The sequence below is a fragment of the Muscardinus avellanarius genome (assembly GCF_963383645.1).
Source record: "Muscardinus avellanarius genome assembly, chromosome: 16".
Classification (NCBI taxonomy): Eukaryota; Metazoa; Chordata; class Mammalia; order Rodentia; family Gliridae; genus Muscardinus; species Muscardinus avellanarius.
The window spans coordinates 68,617,902-68,636,692 of NC_137802.1; the positions used below are offsets into that span (position 1 = coordinate 68,617,902).

General features: G+C 50.2%; 1 protein-coding gene across 2 annotated transcripts; it reads left to right on the forward strand.

The window, feature by feature from the left end:
* Positions 1–949: 949 nt before the first annotated feature.
* NUP85 (nucleoporin 85) lies at positions 950–16,541 on the forward strand (the record flags this gene model as incomplete). 2 transcript variants are annotated; one of them, XM_080712734.1, is made up of 19 exons in its annotated part: positions 950–982; positions 2,162–2,255; positions 3,431–3,593; positions 4,441–4,511; positions 5,649–5,692; positions 7,078–7,147; positions 9,014–9,135; positions 10,251–10,385; positions 10,472–10,594; positions 10,704–10,835; positions 11,023–11,129; positions 13,286–13,369; positions 13,469–13,534; positions 13,684–13,835; positions 14,255–14,372; positions 14,462–14,562; positions 15,672–15,823; positions 16,049–16,150; positions 16,440–16,541. In XM_080712734.1, 19 exons carry the CDS (start codon positions 950–952, stop codon positions 16,539–16,541), a joined length of 1,971 nt encoding a protein of 656 aa, XP_080568860.1. The 2 variants fall into 2 exon arrangements, with proteins under 2 accessions (XP_080568860.1, XP_080568861.1); XM_080712735.1 differs by lacking the exon at positions 10,251–10,385.
* Positions 16,542–18,791: the final 2,250 nt, after the last annotated feature.

An 18,791-nucleotide genomic window follows, 5' to 3' on the forward strand; every position in this document is an offset into this window, starting at 1 on the left:
GGCGGTAGAATGCCCCTAGGTTCAATCCGTGGTACTGCAAAACAAAAACACCCCCAAACAACAACAAAAAAATGAAAACTAAAAACTAGTATGTGCGTTTAATTAAGTCAACCCAGCTGTCCCAATTTCACAGTTGTTTCAGCTGAGCTGTGTGTGTGTGTGTGTGTGTGTGTGTGTGTGTGTGTGTGTGTGTGTTTGGTACTGGGGATGGAACCCAGGGGCATTCTACCTCCGAGCTACACCCCCAGCCCATTTTTTATTCTTTAGTTTGAAACAGGGTCTCACCGAGTTGCAAAGGGCCTAAGTAGCTGAGGCTGTCCCCGAACAGCGATCCTCCAGTCTCGGCCTCCCAAAGCCTGGGATTACAAGCGTGCGCCACCATGCCCGGCCAGCTGCGTTATTTTTTGCCTCGGGTCTCCCCGACGTTTTGGCGCGGGAGTGGCGGCGGCTGCATCGGAACACAACCTTGTCGCACCATCGGATCTCGGAGAAGACACCGCGACCACACCAAGCGGAGAGCAGGAGGAGGCGCAGCCGGAGTGAGGAGAGAATGCGGGCTCACCCGGGTACAGAGGCGTCCCAGACCGCCGCGGGCCGCGCGCGCCGGAGGACAGGCCCCGCCCCTCGCCCCGCCCCCGCCGCTCCCGCCAGCTCCGGGGTCCTTCTCCCTGCTGGCGCGGGGCTGTCCGTGGCGCCGCCTGATCTAATGAGAGCGCTCATCCGAGGACAGGCCGTTCCTGCCGCGGTTCTCCGGGCTGCGATGTCGGGGCCGTGAAGGAGAAGACGTGCGGAAGGCGGCAGAGAGGCGGCCGGTGGTGGCGTGAGAGGCCTCTGCGCGCCGGGGCTTCGGGCGCGCGGGCACCGCCCGAGGCGCCCGCGCGGGGTCCTCTCTCGCAGCCGGCGCCGAGCGGGAGCCCCGAGCCGGCCGCACTGGGAGCCCCGCGGCGCGATGGAGGAGCTCGACGGCGAGCCGGCTGTCACCGTAAGGGCGTCAGAGCAGGATCGCGTGCCCTCGCGGTCAGGCGACTGCGTCTGCGTCGTCTTTGCGGGCTTCCTGCCTCCGCGTCGGGCACGTGTCCCGGCCCCGCGCCCGGCTGTCACTGCGCGGAGATCGCAGCCTCGAGCTCGGCTGGGTGGTCGTGGTCGCTGGGTTTCTGCTCCTTTGTATACTCTCGGGTCCAGGCCCCGGCGGCTCCACTCTGCCCCATTTTCATTCTGACCTCTCTGCTGATCCCTTGTTTTCCCTCTTCGGCATCCGAGTGGATTCAGATCAAGGAGAAGAATGGGGGCTTTTTATTTTACTGAACTGGCTCCCCGTGCAGCACCTTTGCATGACTTTTTCCTGCTGGCCTAAGGCTTACTAAGTGTACTGATTCTCTCTGGAGAGTATTGTTTCCCATCCTTTTGAACTCCGAAAAGGGTAGATGATCTGTGGTAAAGAAATTCATGGACATTTAGATTGGAGATGCCTGTTATTTCCGTGCCTGGAATATTCTTTCCCTGCCTGGAATGTTCTTTTTCCTGCTTTATTTTCTGCCCATTTTCTAAACAGAACTCAAGAAGCCTCTTTGGCAAAACCTTCCCGTACCTTCTTTGGTATTGGGGATGGAACCCAGGGGCATTCTACCTCCGAGATACACCCCCCAGCCCTATTTTTTATTCTTTACTTTGAAACAGGGTCTCACTGAGTTGCAAAGGGCCTCACTAAGTAGCTGGGGCTCTCTGCAAACCGCCATCCTCCTGTTTCAGACTCTCAAATGCGGGTATTAGAAGTGCGTGCCACCACGCCCGGCTTCTACTTTATTTCTTGATTATTTTTGCAGTAGTAGGGATGGAACCCAGGAGCATTGAACCTCTGAGCTACCCCCAACCCTATTTTTATTGTTCATTTGGAAACAGGGTCCACTAAGTTGCAGAGGGCCTCACTAAGTAGCTGAGGCTGTCCGTGAGCCGCGATCCTCTGGTCTCAGCCTCCCGAATGCTGGGATTACAAGCATGCACCACCATGCCTGGCTCTCATTCTTTTATTTTTGAAATAGGGTCTCACTGAGTTGACTTTTTAACTTTCTTGACTACTGATTTTTAGGATTATACTTGGAAGTCAGTTGAAAAGCACTGCTATCACTAGTAATAATGGTTTCTGTGCTTTATTTTTTGATAGTTGATTCCAGGTGTGAATTCCAAAAAAAAGCAAATATGTTTTGACTGGGGTCCTGGAGAGATGCTGGTGTGTGAAACCTCATTCAACAAAGAAGGTAGTTATTTTTTCTTCCAGGTTATCTATCTTGGCACATTGTGTATGTAGGTCTTTACTGGGGACTGAACCCAGAGGCACTCTAACTTCAAGCTATACCTGAAGGAATTAAAAAAAAAAAAAAAAACTTTTGTTTAACAACAGGGTTCCACTAGATTTCTTTTTTCTTTTTTTGGTGGTACTAGGGGTGGAACCCAGAGGCTTTCTACCTCCGGGATATACTCCCAGACCTATTTTTTATATTTTATTTGGAAACAGGGTCTCACTAAGTAGCCAAGGCTGGCTTTGAACCTGTGCGATCCTCCTGTCTTAGCCTCCCAAGCGCAGGGATTACAAGCATGCGCCACCACGCCCGGCTTCTTTTTTTTTTTTCTTTCTTTCTTTTTTTTTTTTTTTTGGCAGTAATGGGGATTGAAAAAAGGGGTATTCTATTCTACACCCCTGGTCCTATTTTGATTCTTTATTTGTAAATAAATTACTTTGGCTCTGAATCCTGTCTCAGCCTCCCAAGTACTGGGATTACAAGTGTGTATCACCACACCTGCTTTCACTAGGTTTCTGAGCCTCCTGCTAAGTTGCTGAGGCTGGTCTTGAACCTATAATCCTCTATCAGTTTTCCAAGTATTGGGACTATAGGTATGTGCCCCCAAGCCTGGCTTATTTGGTTTTATTTTCTCAGATTTGACTAACACATGAGACAGTGGAGCTTTTCTTCATACTGGGGATTGAGCGCAGAAGCATTCTGCCGCTGGGCTATGCCCCCCCAACCCTTTTTATTTTATTATTATTTTTTATTTTTTTGTGGGTCTGGGGACTGAAACCAGGGGCAGTTAACCTCAGAGCTACACCCTCTGCCCTATTATTTATTTTTAATTTGAAACAGGGTCTCAGTAAGTTGTGGAGAGCCTCACTTAAGTAGCTGAGGCTGTCCGCAAACGGCGATCCTCCGGTTTTAGCCTCCTGAATGCTGGGATTACAAGCGTGCGCCATTGCTCCCGGCTTAGCCCTTTTTATTTTTAAACAGGGTCTCACTAAGTTGCTGGCCTGAAACCTGCAATCCTGTCTAGCCTCTGAAGTACTGGGGTAACAGGGCATTGTGCCTGGCTTAAAATTTTTAGAATGGATTTGTTTTTGGGGAGATGATCACAGATTTTAATTTTTTTGTTTTCATTTCAGAAAAATCAGAGAAGGTGTCAAGCTGCCCCTTTATCTACATCATCCGGAAGGATGTTGATGTTTACTCTCAAATTTTGAGAAAACTCTTCAATGAATCCCATGGAATCTTTGTGGGCCTCCAGAGAATCGAAGAAGAATTGACTGGAAAATCCAGAAAAGCTCAGTAAGTAGGCTACTGATTGGCACTGAAGATCACAAATAAATTATAAAATGCATCCTTGATCTTTGTCCTGTTATTTTTTCCCCTTATTCTTAGCTTGTTTGTTGTTGGTTTTTGGTTTGATTGTGGTGCTACGGATTAAACCCAGAGGCAATATCACCAAGTTGATGAGGTTGATTCCGCAGCTCCTGTCTCAGGCTCCCAAGTCCTGGGGTTCCAGGTGTGTGCTAGCATACTCAGCTTTGTTTTGGGGATTTTTTTTTTTTTTTTTTTTTTTTTTTTGTACTGGGATGGAACCCAGGGGCATTCCAATTCCATCTTCGAGCTATACCCCCAGCCCTATTTTTTATTCTTTATTTTGAAACAGGGTCTCACTGAGTTGCAAAGGGCCTAAGTAGCTGAGGCTATCTGAACAGTGATTTTTCTGTCTCGGCCTCCCAAATGCTGGGATTATATACAAGCGTGTATCACCACGCCCAGCTTACTTTTTATCCTTTATTTTGAAACAGGGTCTCATTGAGTTGCAAAGGGCCTCACTAAGTAGCTGAGGCTGTCCATGAACCGCGATCCTCCTGTCTCCGCCTCCCAGGTATGGGGATTACGAGCGTGTGCCACCATGCCAAACTTTTATTTTTAATTTTGAAATAGGGCCTCACTATGTTGCCTTAAGTTTTAAACCTGTGGTCCTCCTTTCTCAGCCTCCCCATACTAGGTTTGCAGGTGTTTGCCATTGTCCTGGCTTGGCTCCTGTCTTTCTTTTAGCCAATTTCCATCTCTTTTGAGGGCTTCCTTACATTTGGGTGCACACGATATCCCAGGTTCATCCGGTATGTTATTTCATTTCTTGTAGATTGGTTGGAGTGAGTAAGAACTACCGATCAGTCATAAGAGCCTGTATGGAGGAGATGCACCAGGCAGCAAGTAAGGGTTTTGTTTGTGTATCTGTGACTACTTGAAATATCTGGGTATAAAGACGATGAGATAAAATCTTAGATCACAATCTCAAACTCCCACTTTCCCATTTTACACAATACTTTGTGTGTGGGGGGGTACTGGGGATGGGAATTTATCTCTGAGCTAAGCCACCTGCTCTATTTTTTATTCTTTGTTTTGAAACAAGGTCTCACTGAGTTGTAAAGGGCCTAAGTAGGAGCTGAGACTGTCTTTGAACCACGGTGCTCCTGTGTCAGCCTCCCAAGTGCTGAGGTTGAATATTTTTTTCAAGTTGCAGAGGGCCTCTTTAAGTAGCTGAGGCTAAGCCGGGCGTGGTGGCGCACGCTTGTAATCCCCGCGCTTGGGAGGCTGAGACAGGAGGATCACACGGGTTCGAAGTCAGCCTCAGCTACTTAGTGAGGCTCTCGGCAACCTAGTGAGACCCTGTTTCCAAATAAAATATAAAAAAGGTCTGGGAGTATAGCCCGGAGGTAGAAAGCCTCTGGGTTCTACCCCCAGTACCACCAAAAAAAATAAAAATAAGTAGCTGAGGCTGTGAACTGTGATCCTTTTTTTTTTTTTTTTTTTTTTTTTTGGTGCTAGGGATTGACCTAGGGGGCATTCTACCTTTGAGCTAAAACCCCCACACGTATTTTTTATTTTTCACTTATGAAACAGAATCTCACTAAGTTGTGGAGGACCTCATGAAGTAGCTCAGGCTGGCTGTGAACCTGGATCCTCCTGTTTCACCCTCTCAAGTACTGGGATTACAAGCGTGTACCACCATACCTGGCTATATGAACCATTAAAAAAATATCCAAAAGCCATGCATGGTGTCGCATACTTTTAATTCCAGTACTTGGCCAGGCGTGGTGGCGCACGCTTGTAATCCCCGTGCTTGGGGGGCTGAGACAGGAGGATCGCGCAGGTTCGAAGTCAGCCTCGGCTACTTAGTGAGGCTCTCAGCAACTTAGTGAGACCCTGTTTCCAAATAAAATATAAAATGGGTCTGGGAGTATAGCCCGGAAATAGAAAGCCTCTGGGTTCCACCCCCAGTACCACCAAAAAAAAAAAATTTAAAGTTCTAGTTGTTACTCACACAAAATGTTTGTTTTGCTTTGCTAGTTGCTGCTAAGGATCCAGCCAGCAGCCGCCAGTTCAGCAGCCAGGTAAAGGGAGCTTCCTTTAGCGCGTTGTTAGTACCGTGTCCCTGTGTCCTCCGCGCCCACCCAGGGTGACTGTTACAGGGGTAGCCGCTCTTCATTCCAGCTTGACAGGCATCTCTTTGGGGTGGCAGAGATCAGGCTGGACCCCCTTTCAAGGTGTAGCATATTGGAACAAGAGGCGCTGCTCGACATACGAGTTTCCAGTTTATGAAAAATAGAAGCCCTGGTGTTGATGAGTGGACACCTGAGACCGAACGCAGCTTTTGGAACCACTGCTTCTCAGAAACTCAGCTCATGAATTAACAGGTTTTGCTGAGTGGTCACATTTCTAGTTACAGCTGGATGGCATATCGCTCTCTCTTACTGGGGTGCAATCTTGGTATTTTCCAAACTGAGTAGTGAATAGGGACTAGCGCTGTGTTTCTGGTAAGCCAGGGGTTTCTTGTCCACTTGTGAACAGGATGATGGTGTCTGTGGAGAAACGGGTGGGTAGAAAAGGGAGCCTACATATTTCTAAGGGCAGGTAGAGGTCTGATTTATTTTGGGGTCTTGTACTTTACGCTCACACGTGTATGTGTGTGCATGTGTGTGTGTGCGTGCGTGCCCTTGTGTGTGTGCGCGCACGCATGTGCTTGAGCTTGTGCGTGTTGTGCTAAAGACTGAACCCAGGGCCTGTGTGTGCCAGTAAGCATATGCTCTACACTGACCTGCGCCTTAGCCCAAGATTCGCAATTTTTTGGGGCAGGGGGTGTCTGGGGATGGAACCCAGGGGCATTCGACCTCCGAACTACATCCCCTAATTTTAATCTACATTTCACAATCTAAAATTCTTTCATGGGCTTGTGTGGAAACTCTGCCACAGGAATGCCAGGGATTATAGGGCTGTCATATGATCCAAGCCTTGCTTTATTCTTTTGCTCCCAACAAGTTTCAGGAATATTGTCAGTGAAATCCTATTCTTTACTGGGCATGGAGTTGCAGGCCTATGACTCCAGCTATTTGGGAGGCTGAGGCAGGAGGACTGCAAGTACCAGGTCAGCTTGGGCAACATAGTCTCAAAGTAAAAATAAAATAAGGGCTGGCACTGGGTGCTGTGGCTCCTGCCTGTCATCCCAGCACAGAGGAGGTAAGATGGAAGACCACAGGTGAGCCCCAGCAACTTAATGAGACTCTCAAACAGAAAATAGATCTGGGATAGCTTAGAGGTAGAATGCGCTTGGGTTCAATCTCCAGTACCAAAAATATTAAAGAGGGCTGGAATGTATCTCAGCTCTTTAAGTAGAACACCCTGAGTTCTGTTCCTAGGGACACACACACACACACACACACACACACACACACACACACACAATACACCCAGCAAAAGCTTCTGTTTGCTTCTTCCTTAGGTGTCCATTTTGTCAGCGATGGAGCTCATTTGGAACCTGTGTGAAATTCTGTTCATTGAAGTAGCCCCAGGTGAGCCTGGGCAACCCTTTCTCAGCATCGGGTTCCCGCCAATCTTTGCTCTTGCTTCATCGTTCCTGCGGAACGTGTCGTTTGTTTGTTTGTTTTTGTATTTATGTGTGTGTTACTGGGGATCGAACTCAGGGGTGTTCTGTCTCTGGGATACACCCCCAGAAATTTTTTATTTTTTATTTGGAAACAGAATCTCATTAGGTTGCTAAGAATCTTGCTAAACTGCTGAAGATGTCTCCAACCTGCCATCTTCCAGTGTCAGCCTGCAAAGTACTGGGATCACACACGTGTACCACCATACAATAAGTGTGTAAATGGTGCACACTTATAATCCCAGTGCTGCTGAGCGTGGTGGTGCACGCTTGTAATCCCCGCGCTTGGGGGGCTGAGACAGGAGGATTGCACAGGTTGGATGGAAGCCAGCCTCAGCTACTTAGTGAGGCTCTCAGCAACTTAGTGAGACCCTGTTTCCAAATAAAGTATAAAACGGATCTAAGAGTGTAGCCTGGAGGTAGAAAAGCCCCTGGGTTCCGCCCCCAGTACCACCAAAAAAAAAAAAAAAAAAAAAAATCCCAGTGCTTGGGAGGCAGGCACAGGAGAATTGAATTCTCAAAGCCATTCTCGGCAACTTAGCGAGACCCTCTGCAATTTAGTGAGACCCTGTTCCAAAATAATAAATAAAATAGGACTCTGGGCATAACTCAAAGTTAGAATGCCCCTGTATGCAATCATCAGCACTACCAAAAAAAAAAAAAAAAATCAGTTGTTCAGGTGATTGCCTTCTACATAGACACATGACATTTTGTCAGAATCCGCAAAACATACAGATTTTAGAAACCTAAACCATCCAGGCGTGGTGGCGCACGCTTGTAATCCCTGCGCTTCGGAGGCTGAGACAGGAGGATCGCACAGGTTTGAAGCCATCCTCAGCTACTTAGTGAGGCTCTCAACAACTTAGTGAGACCCTGTTTCCAAGTAAAATATAGAATAAGTCTGGGAGTGTAGCCCAGAGGTAGAAAGTCTCTGGATTCTACCCTCAGTACCACAAAAAAAAAAAAGTAAGAAACCTAAACCAAGCAGGGCTCAGTGGTGCGCCTGCCTGCCCTGGCCACTTGGGACAGTGAGTTGGAGGATGGCCTGCCTGATTACCTCCCTAATCTCCAGTGGGTCATGAGGAGACTGGGGTGTGTGGGTCTCATCTTGCGTTTGTAGCACTAGTCAGGTCTGTCCCTGATTGTCCATTGCTCGCTTCGCCATTATAGATTTGTAAGGAATCTGACGGTGGTGATGAGGCTGCCAGGCACAGCTACCCACTTTTTTTGTGTGTGACTCCAGGGGCATTCTATCACTGAGCAACATCCTCAGCCCTTTTTATTTTTTTATTTTTGAAATAAGGTCTCACAGCTGCGTGGTGGCAAGCACTTGCAATCCCAGTACTTGGGAGGCTGAGATAGGAGAATCAGTTTAGAGGCTAGCCACAGGTACTTAGTGAGGTTCTCTGCAACTCAGTGAGACTTTGTTTCAAAATAAAGAATAGAAAATAGGGCTGGGAGTGTAGTTCAGAGGTAGAATGCCCCCGGGTTCCATCCCCCGTACTGCAAAAAAAAGAAAAGGAAGGAAGGAAGGAAGAAGTCTCAGTAAGTTACTGTGCGCTGGCCTCAATTCCGTGATCCTTCTGCCTCCACCCCTGCCCGCTGGCCTTTTCTAGCCTGGTCCTTTATTCAGGGCCCTGTGTATCCACTTGAGAGGGCTGAGCCTCCTCCAAAGTCAGCTCGTCCACCTGAACATCCTCTCTCTCTGTGGTCAAGTGGAGCTTGCAGCAGATGCAGCCGAGGGTCTTGTATGTGACCAGTCTGTCTCCCCCAGCTGGCCCTCTCCTCCTCCACCTCCTCGACTGGGTTCGACTCCATGTGTGCGAGGTGGACAGCTTGTCGGCAGATGTTCTGGGCAGTGAGAATCCAAGCAAGCACGAGAGCTTCTGGAACTTGGTAAGGATCTCCTGCGGGCTGGTCCACCCTGCCTGCATTCTCTTGCCCCCAGTGCTCTCCAGCAGGTATGAGATTGCGTCCATGTCCTCACCTGGCTCTTCAATTCTCTGGTCATGGAGACAGTCTTACTTGTTTTCTTTCTTGCTTCTGAGCAGAGTGTAAAACTGGGTGTGGCGGTGCCCCGTTATCCCAGTGCTTGGGAGGCCGAGACAGGAAGATCACAGATTTATGGTCAGACTCAGCAACTTAGCAAGACCCTCTACAATTTAGTGGGCCCCTGTTTCAAAGTAAGCAAAATATTTAGGACTGGGGGCATATTTCAGAGGTAGAATATCCCTGGGTTCAATCTCTAGTGCCACGAAGAAAAATGTAAGTACATAAGCGGGTCGTGGTGGCACACACCTGTAATTCCAATACTTGGGAGGCTGACACAGGAGAAATGCAGGTTTGAGGATAGCCTTAGCGAGACTCTTAGTAAACTGGTGAGAGAGACCTCTTTTTTGAGTGTGGGGCATTCCTCGAGCCTGCGACCCTCCTGTGATTGCCCTCGCAACTCAGTGAGACCCTGTTTCAATTTAAAGAGTAAAAAATAGGGCTGGGGGTGTACCTTGGAGTTAGAATGCCCTGAATTTCATCCTTGGTACTGCAAAAATAAATAAATAAATTAACTAATTAAAAATAAAATGGCCTGGGGAGAGGTAGAATGCCCCTTGGTTCAATCCCCAGTATCATTAAAAAAAAAAATTAGTAAAAGTACTTGCAAGCATGTCTGTTCACATCTGGCTGTGAGGTGGCAGGAGCTGTTTGCTACCTAACTGGAGTGGTATAAAGTTGAGATTTAAAGTGTGAAACTCGTCGGGAGTTGCTGCCTTTGGGACTAGCTGGGAGAACTGCTTAGGAAGGGGAATACCAGCTCAGGAAGTAACTGACAGGGATTTTGAGTCTCTGCTTCACGTGCTGAGAAGTCACAACCTGTAGTGGGCTATTCCTGGCAGTTTGCTGATCAGGGCCAGGTGTCAAGCCCATGAGACAGGGTGGTGGGTGACTTCTGGGGGGCAGAGGCCTCCTTGCCAGGCCAGGTGCCAGCCGTGCTCAGCGTCCGCATCTCCCTGCAGGTGACTATCCTGGTGCTGCAGGGCCGGCTGGATGAGGCCCGGCAGATGCTGTCCAAGGAGGCGGACGCCAGCCCCCCCTCTGCAGGCATGTGCCGAATCCTGGGCGACCTGATGAGGACCATGCCCATTCTCAGCGTACGTGGGAGGCGGCGCTTGCCAGGTCCCAGGAGGCGGGAGCGGGAAGCGCTGGTGGTGGCAGCTTACTGCAGCCTCTCCCGCAGCCTGGCAACACCCAGACACTGACGGAGCTGGAGCTGAAGTGGCAGCACTGGCGCGAGGAGTGTGAGCGGCACCTGCAGGATGGCACATTCGCCGCCAGCCCCCGCCTGGAGTCTCTCTGCAAGGTGTGGGGTGAGCCGGCAGCTGCGGCCTGAGCTGGCTCCTTGGCCCGGGCCCAGCCGAGGGGAGAAAGCAGGGCCTGAGAGGAGCCGCTCAGGGACGGTCTCTCCCCAGATCATGCTGGGGGACGAGGCCACCTTGCTGGAGCAGAAGGCGCTCCTGAGTAACTGGTACCATTTCCTGGTGACGCGGCTGCTCTACTCCAACCCCACAGTAAAACCCATCGATCTTCACTTGTACGCCCAGGTGAGCGAGCTCTGCGGGCCGGGCCGCGGTCCTGGGGCTCCCGGTGTAGCCACCCCAGGAACAGGACGGTGCTCGGCCCTCTGAAGGAGCCCACTGCCCCACTCTGGGTCCCCGTTCTAGGCGGTCCTGCCTGCCCCCTTGAATCTGTTTCCTCCTGTTGACTGAGTGGGTCACTACCTCTCCACAGTCCAGCCTGGACATGTTTCTGGGAGGGGAGAGCAGCCCAGAGCCCCTGGACAACATCTTGATGGCCGCCTTCGAGTTCGACATCCATCAAGTGATCAAAGAGTGCAGGTAGGCCTCGCGTTTTAATTTTAAGATGTTTTTGTGGTATGGGGATTGAACCCAAGAGCGCTCTATTTCTGAACTATGCCCCTAGCCTGATGTTATGCTTTAATTTCATGTAAAACAGAATCTCAGCGGGGCGTGGTGGCGCACGCTTGTAATCCCAGCACCTGGGAGGCTGAGACAGGAGGACTGCACAGGTTTGAAGCCAGCCTCAGCTACTTAGTGAGACTCTGTTTCCAAATAAAACATAAAATAGGTATAGGACTGCAGCCCGTAGGTAGAAAGTCCCTGGGTTCCATCCTTGTACCACACACACACACAGGAAAAAAAACAAAAAAAAAAAACAAAACAGAATCTCAGGTGGGCGTGGTGGCGCATGTTTGTAATCCCAGCATTTGGGAGGCTGAGACAGGAGGATCCTAGTTCGCTGCCAGTCTCAGCTACTTAGGCCCTTTGCAACTCAGTGAGAACCTGTTTCAACATACAGTGAGGCTCTCAGCAACTTAGTGAGACCATATTTCCAAATAAAGTATAAAATAGGTCTGGGAGTATAGCCTGGAGCTAGAAAAGCCCCTGGGTTCCACCCCCAGTACCACACACATAAATAAGTAAGTAAAGCTGGGCATGGTGGTGCACACTTGCAATCCCAGTACTTGGGAGGCTGAGCCAGGAAGATCTCAGGTTTGAGGACAGCTTCAGCTACTTAGTGAGGCCCTTTGCACCAGTGAGACCCTGTTTCAAAATAAAGAGTAAAGCCGGGTGTGGTGGCACATGCTTGTAATCCCTGCGCTTGGGAGGTGGAGACAGGAGGACCGTGCAGGTTCGAAGCCAGCCTCTCTGGCTTAAGAGACCCTGTTTCCAAATAAAAATATAAAAAATAGGTGTCTGGGAGTGTAGCCCAGAGGTAGAAGGGTTTCCAGGAACCCCAGTACCACAAAAAAAAAAAAAGAAGAAGAAAAAATAGAGCTAGAGGTGTTGCTCCAAGGTAGAATGTCCCTGGATTCCATCCCTAGTACCAAATAAAACCCAAAAAGACAAAAAAGAATAAAAATTAGGGAGGGGGGTATAGCTTGGAAGTAGAATGCACCTGGGTTCAGTCCCCAGTACTGCAAAAAATAGAGAAAGAAATAACAAAACAAAGAGTAAAAAATAGGGCTGGGGGTGTAGCTCAGATATTGAATCCCCCTGGGTTTCATCCCAGTTTCAAAATAATAATAATAATAGGATAGGGGATGTAGCTGAGTGCTAAAACCTACACCCCTGCATTAAATTCCCACTAACACACACACACACACACACACACACACACACACACACACGGAAGAAAGCCTCTCCCCTCCCTTCTCCTGCAGTCAGGACTGGGCGTTGTACTGAAGCCCGTGGGAACGGAGCAGGTTGCAGGTGGCAGCAGATGGCCCTGCTCAGCTGAGGCCAGTGAGCTCCGTGGATCTGGACAGTGGGATGGCTCCCCGCCTGCCACCTGCTCGTTTTGTTTTGCCCAAAAGGAGACTGAGCTTTTAAGAAAATGTTGGCACATTTAGGAAAAGAAAACCGAGTATTTTGCCAATATTGTCAGAGAAAACCACTAGTACAGGTGTGGGGAGCGTTTATCAACGTGGAGAAATTAGAGTGAAAAGGTTCAAAGGCCCCACCGCTGTTAGTGTCTGCCCGTGGTTTGTATTTGTGGTACTCAGGATGGAATCCAGGGGTCTGAGCTACACCCCTAGCCCTTTTTATTTTTTTGTTTTCAAACATGGTCTTGCTGGATCGCTGTCAGTCCATCTCACTAAGTTGCCGAGGCTGGCGGCGAACCTGTGATCCTCCTGTGTCAGCCTCCCAAGTACTGGGATTACAAGTGTACACCACCACACCAGGCTTCTTATCTTTTATCTTGAAACAGGGCCTTGCCAGGTTGCCACAAGTCTTACTACTTGCTTAATCTGGCCTTGACCTGTGATCCTTTGTTAGCCTCCTGAGTCCTGGGATTCAGGGCCTGTGTCTGCTCGCTGGGCTTTGGCTTTTTGGTAGTAGCCATGCTGATGGGGTGGGGGATGGGGGAGCCCCGTGGCCCATCCTTTGAGGCACAGGGGTGGGTTCGCGCTCACACCACACGGGTGGGGGCGTTCTTCCTGACCTTCTTGTGTTGTTGTCTGAACCTGCAGCATCGCCCTGAGCAACTGGTGGTTTGTGGCTCACCTCACAGATCTGCTGGATCACTGCAGGCTCCTCCAGGCGCACAACCTCTAGTAAGCGAGCGCCCCTGCTCAGCAGCCTCAGGTGGGGCAGGTGGCGGGAGGGGCCCTGGCAGGCCTGCAGTCTCAGTCCTGTGCTCCGTTTTCTTCCAGTTTTGGTTCCAACATGAGAGAATTCCTGCTGCTGGAATATGCCTCAGGACTCTTTGCTCATCACAGGTGAGATGGCCTTGGGGGTATGGGGTGCTCTTGGGTTTGTGGGCCAGGACTCCCCTCTTCTGCCTGCTTCCCTGAGGGCCACTCTAATTGGGGGGTCAAACCGCAGGCAGCAGGCAGCAGCCTCTCGCATCTGCCCTGGGCCTTTGCAGCCTGTGGCAGCTGGGGGTGGATTACTTTGACTCCTGCCCAGAGTTGGGCCGAGTTTCCTTGGAGCTGCACCTCGAGCGCATCCCACTCAACACGGAGCAGAAGGCCCTCAAGGTGCTGCGGATCTGCGAGCAGCGGCAGATGACCGAGCAAGGTGAGCCCCACCATTGCCCCGCCGTGCTACTGGCCTCTTCAGCAGCCCGGCCGGGGCATGGTCGGCAAGGCCCAGGCTTCCTTGGGATGTAGGGGAAACCGAGCGCTTTGCCTGTTAGAAAAGACCCTTTTGACATATGATGGAGGGTCTGGTATGTGGAGAGAAACAAAACTTCTTGCCGCCCTTGAAAGCACAGCCAGTCATGAAATGAATCCTATAGTGTGGCTCTTCACTGTATTGCTGATAGGCTGAGGACACCATTAGTAAACCCAGGAATTTCTGGTTCTTCGAACCTATCCATGTGGGGAGCCCATGGAGAAACCCGGGGTGCGGTGAGGCTTGGGACAGCCACGCCTCTCCCCATGGTCTCTGGAGTGGATCATGGGTGAAGGGCTTCTTTTGCCTTTTCCCCTGCAAAGTTCGCAGCATCTGTAAGATCTTAGCCATGAAGGCTGTCCGCAACAATCGCCTGGGCTCTGCCCTCTCTTGGAGCATCCGTGCCAAAGATGCCGCCTTTGCCACGTTGGTGTCAGACAGGTGGGTACAAGTGGTGCGGACTCCCAGGGATGCTGGAGGTCAAGGTTGTGGTGGGCCGGACTCCGCTCTCATCTCTCACTGGCCCGTAGGTTCCTCAGGGATTACTGTGAGCGAGGCTGCTTTTCTGAGCTGGAGCTCATTGACAACCTGGGGCCAGCCATGATGCTCAGCGACCGGCTGACATTCCTGGGTGAGTCTCTGTACTCTGTCTCCGGGGCACAAGTGCGCGGTTGTGGATAGGGGAGGATCATTCTAGATTTCTCCAGTTATCTCCTTCCTGATAAGCCCAAACTCCAAACGATATTAAACTCTACATTTCAGACCCTGCAGAGTTCTTGGTAAAATTTTACTTTCTAGTAATTTCAAACTTAGAGAAAAGTTACAAAAATAGTATAAGAGGCCAGGCGTGCCGGGCGTGGTGGCGCACAATTGTAATCCCAGCATTTGGGAGGCGGAGACCTGTTCTGGACATCCTCAGCTACTTAATGAGGCCTTTGCAACTCATTGAGACCCTGTTTGAAAAATAAAAAACTAAAAAAGTAGGGCTGAGGGTGTAGATTAGAGGTAGAATGCCCCTGGGTTCCATCCCTAGTATCGCAAAAAAAACTGTCTTATTACTCTTTCTCTCTCTCTCTTTGTGGTATTGGGGATTAAATCCAGAGTCAGTCTACCTCAGAGCTATGCCCCCGGCCCTCCTCTCTTTCTCTCTCTTGGATTGAACCAAGGGGTGCTACCTCGTCTCCCCCCCCTTTTTTTGTGGGCCTGGGGATGGAACCCAGGGGCATTCGACCTCTGAGCTATACCCCCAGCCCTATTTTTTATTCTTTGTTTTGAAACTGGGTCTCACTGAGTTGCAAAGGGCCTCACGAAGTAGCTGAGGCTGGCCGTGAACCAGGATCCTTGGTCTCAGCCTCCCAAGTGCTGGGATTCCAAGTGTGTGCCACCACGCCTGGCCTATTTTGAAACAGGGTCTCCCTAAATTGTGGAGGGCCTCACTAAGAGGCACAGGCTGGCTGTGAGCCTGCCATCTTCCTGTCTCGGCCTCCCAAGTGTGTGCACCATGCCCAGCGCAGTACTTATTCAGATTCGGCTCTTCAGGGCCTGTTAACGCCTGCGTTTTAAACTTCCAGGGCCTGTCTCCTGGGGCTGGGAGCTTGGAGGCAGCCCTAGAAACACCTCCCTGCTCTGAATGGCTGGTTTGGTCCCTCTCCTGTTTAGGGCCAGGTGACTTTTCGCGGTGTCACCTGGGAGCCCTATAGGGGCATGTGCAGGTGACCCGGCGCTCCCTCCCTCTTGTAGGAAAGTACCGGGAGTTCCACCGGATGTACGGCGAGAAGCGCTTCAGGGATGCCGCCTCTCTCCTGCTGTCCCTCATGACTTCTCAGATTGCGCCCCGCTCCTTCTGGATGACTCTGCTCACGGACGCTTTGCCCCTTTTGGAACAGAAGCAGGTGAGGCTTGAGTGTGGGGATCCCTCCCTTCCGCAGTCCCGTGGCCGTCACAGATACGCGTCTTCTCCCAAGTAGCTCGTGAGCCGCCTGTTCTTAGAGTGCCCTGCCGCCATCAGTCCAGGGCTCCCGGGGCCTGACGGGCAGGCGTGGGCAGGAAGACGCCCCATGGCCTCACGAGGACGCAGGCCGTGGCTGGCAGCTGATGGCGTCGGCCTCTCCCCCCAGGTGATTTTCTCAGCGGAGCAGACCTATGCGCTGATGCGATGTCTGGAGGACCTGACCTCAGCGAGGCCAGAGTGTGGAGAGCCTGACGCCCAGCGACTCCAGGTCACTTGGCTTCACCGTGAAGATGGGGGAGGCCCCTCCATCTCGGCTTTCCCTCCCCTGCCCGCTCATGGGCCTCTTAGTTACTGCTTAGCCTGTATTTGACAGGCTAAATTTTAGGAAGGAAGAAATGGGTGGTTTTAGTTGCCTGCTTTTTCTTTCCGTTGATCAGCTGCATTGTGGCCCTGCATACGGCTTATAGCATTGAGAACTTGAGAACTCCCCATCTACCTTTGGGAGCATTAATGAGGGGATTCTGCCAGCGGTGCCTCATGACTGCTCTGCTTTCTAGGACGACGACGTGGAGACCACCAAGGTGGAAATGCTGAGACTTGCTCTGGCTCGGAACCTTGCCCGGGCAATTATAAGAGAAGGCTCATTGGAAGGTTCCTGAGGCTGGCCTGAGGGCTGCTGCCCATGGTAACTTTGTATGGCGATGTATATAGATTTTTTAAGATAATAAACGTTCTCTTTTGCACATAATTTTTTTTTTTTTTTTGGTGGTACTGGGGATGGAACTCAGGGACCTTCTACCTCCGGGCTACACTCCCAGACCTATTTTATATTTTATTTGGAAACAGGGTCTCTTAAGCCAGCTGAGGCTGGCTTCAAACCTGCACAACCCTCCTGTCTCAGCCTCCCAAGCGCGGGGATTACAAGCGTGCGCCACCACGCCCGGTTTGCACATAAAAGTTTTTAAGATTTCAACCAAGGAGTTTTTATGTGTCAACTCTGAACCTGAAGTGGCAAAAATAAAATGAGCCGGCCGTGGTGTTGCATGCCTGTAATCCTAGTGCTTAGAGGCTGAGAGGAGAGGACCTCAGGTTCACAGCTAGCCTTCGCAACTTAGTGAGACCCTGTTTACAAATAAAAAATAAAATAGTAGCCAGGTGTGGTGGCACATGCTTGTAATCCCAGTACTTGGGAGGCTGAGAAAGGAGGATCAGAGATTTGCAGCCGGCTTCAGTTACCTAGTGAGGACGAGGACGTCTGCAACTTAGTGAGACTGTTTCAAAATAAAAAATGAAAAATAGAGAACTGGGGGTATAACTCAGAGGTAGAATGTCCCTGGGTTCAATCCCCAGTTCCACCCAAAAAAGGGGGGGGGCTAGGAGTATAGGTTGGTAGAATGCCTTTGGGTTTAGTCCCCAATACCAACCCCCCAGGAAAAAAAAACTTGTTTTACATTTTCTTTTTATTTACTTGGTGCTAGAAATTTAACTCGGGGGTATTCTACCTCCAAGACACCCCTAACCTTTATTTATTTGGAAATAGGGCTTTGCTAAATTGCTGAGGCTGGCCTCAGCTTTTTCTTTTTTGTGTGTGGGGTGCTGGGGATGGAACCCAGGGACACTCTACCTCCAAGCCACACCCCAGCCTTTAATTCTTTATTTTGGAACGGCCTCACAGGTTGATGAGTCTCACTCCTTGCTGGGGTTGTCCTTGAACTTGTGATCCTCTTGTCTCGGCCTCCCAAGTGCTGGGATTACAGGGGTGCCACAACACGCTGGGCTGTTTTCCTTTTGAGGTGGGTTTTGCTACACTGTCCAGCTAAGAGGTTATCCCCTTAGACGAGCCCCCCCACCAAGATCAGGAAAGATGAGTGCAGTGTTCTGCCTATTAGCTGGGAAGAACAAGGGCGCCAGGTGGTTTGCTTATTTATTTTTGTGGTACTTGGGATTGAATCCAGGGGTTTTGTACCCCTGACCTACATCCCCAGACCTATTTTATCTTTTATTTTGAAATACGGTGTCACTAAAAGTTGCAGAGAGCCTAATTTGGTAAGGCTGGCCTTGAACCTGCAATCCTCCTGCCTCAGCCTCCCAAGTGAGGGCATTACAAGTATGCACTACCATGCCTGGCTAAACCTACAATTTTTTCTTCTGTGGTACTGGGGATGGAACCCAGAGGCTTTCTACCTGCAGGCTACACTCCAAGATATATTTTAGGTTGCAGAGGGCCTAAGTAGCTGTCTGCGAACTGCAATCCTCTGCTCTTTGCCTCCAGAATGCTAGGATTACAAGCTTGTGTCACCAACCTATACTAATCAATTGACTGCAGTACTGAGGCTGAAACCCAGAGGCACTCTACCTCCAAGCTACACCCTGTCCTATTTTCTTATTCTTTATTTTGAATCAGGGTCTGAGTTGCAAAGGGCCTCACAAAGTAGCTGAAGCTGTCATCAAACCGCCGTCCTCCCGTCTCAACCCCCAAATGCTGGGATCACAAGGGTGCGCCACCACGCCTGGCTTCAAACCTCTACTTTAACACAGGTTAATTCCAGTGTAGCCTTCTACCTACCTATGTCTGGAATTCACTGGCAGCACTTTCCCATTGGGTGGAGAGTGGTGTCTATATTAGGAGGATTCCAAGTAGGGTAAAAATGGTTTTATTTAACATGCAGCAAAACAAGGGCAGCAGAGTTGGTACATCCAGTACAGCAGTTTACTGTGAGCAGTGACCTCAAATAACGAGTAACACTCATGACTGTAATGTCCAGAGCTTGTTAGCACGGTACACTTCCACACGGGAATCCCAGACACTCCAGGGCGGCAGCAGCTGGCTTCTGGAAAGCTCTCGGATTTGCTAAGTAGTTAAAATGACTCACCTGACCTGTCCTCATGGAGCTGAGGCCTGCTTGCTA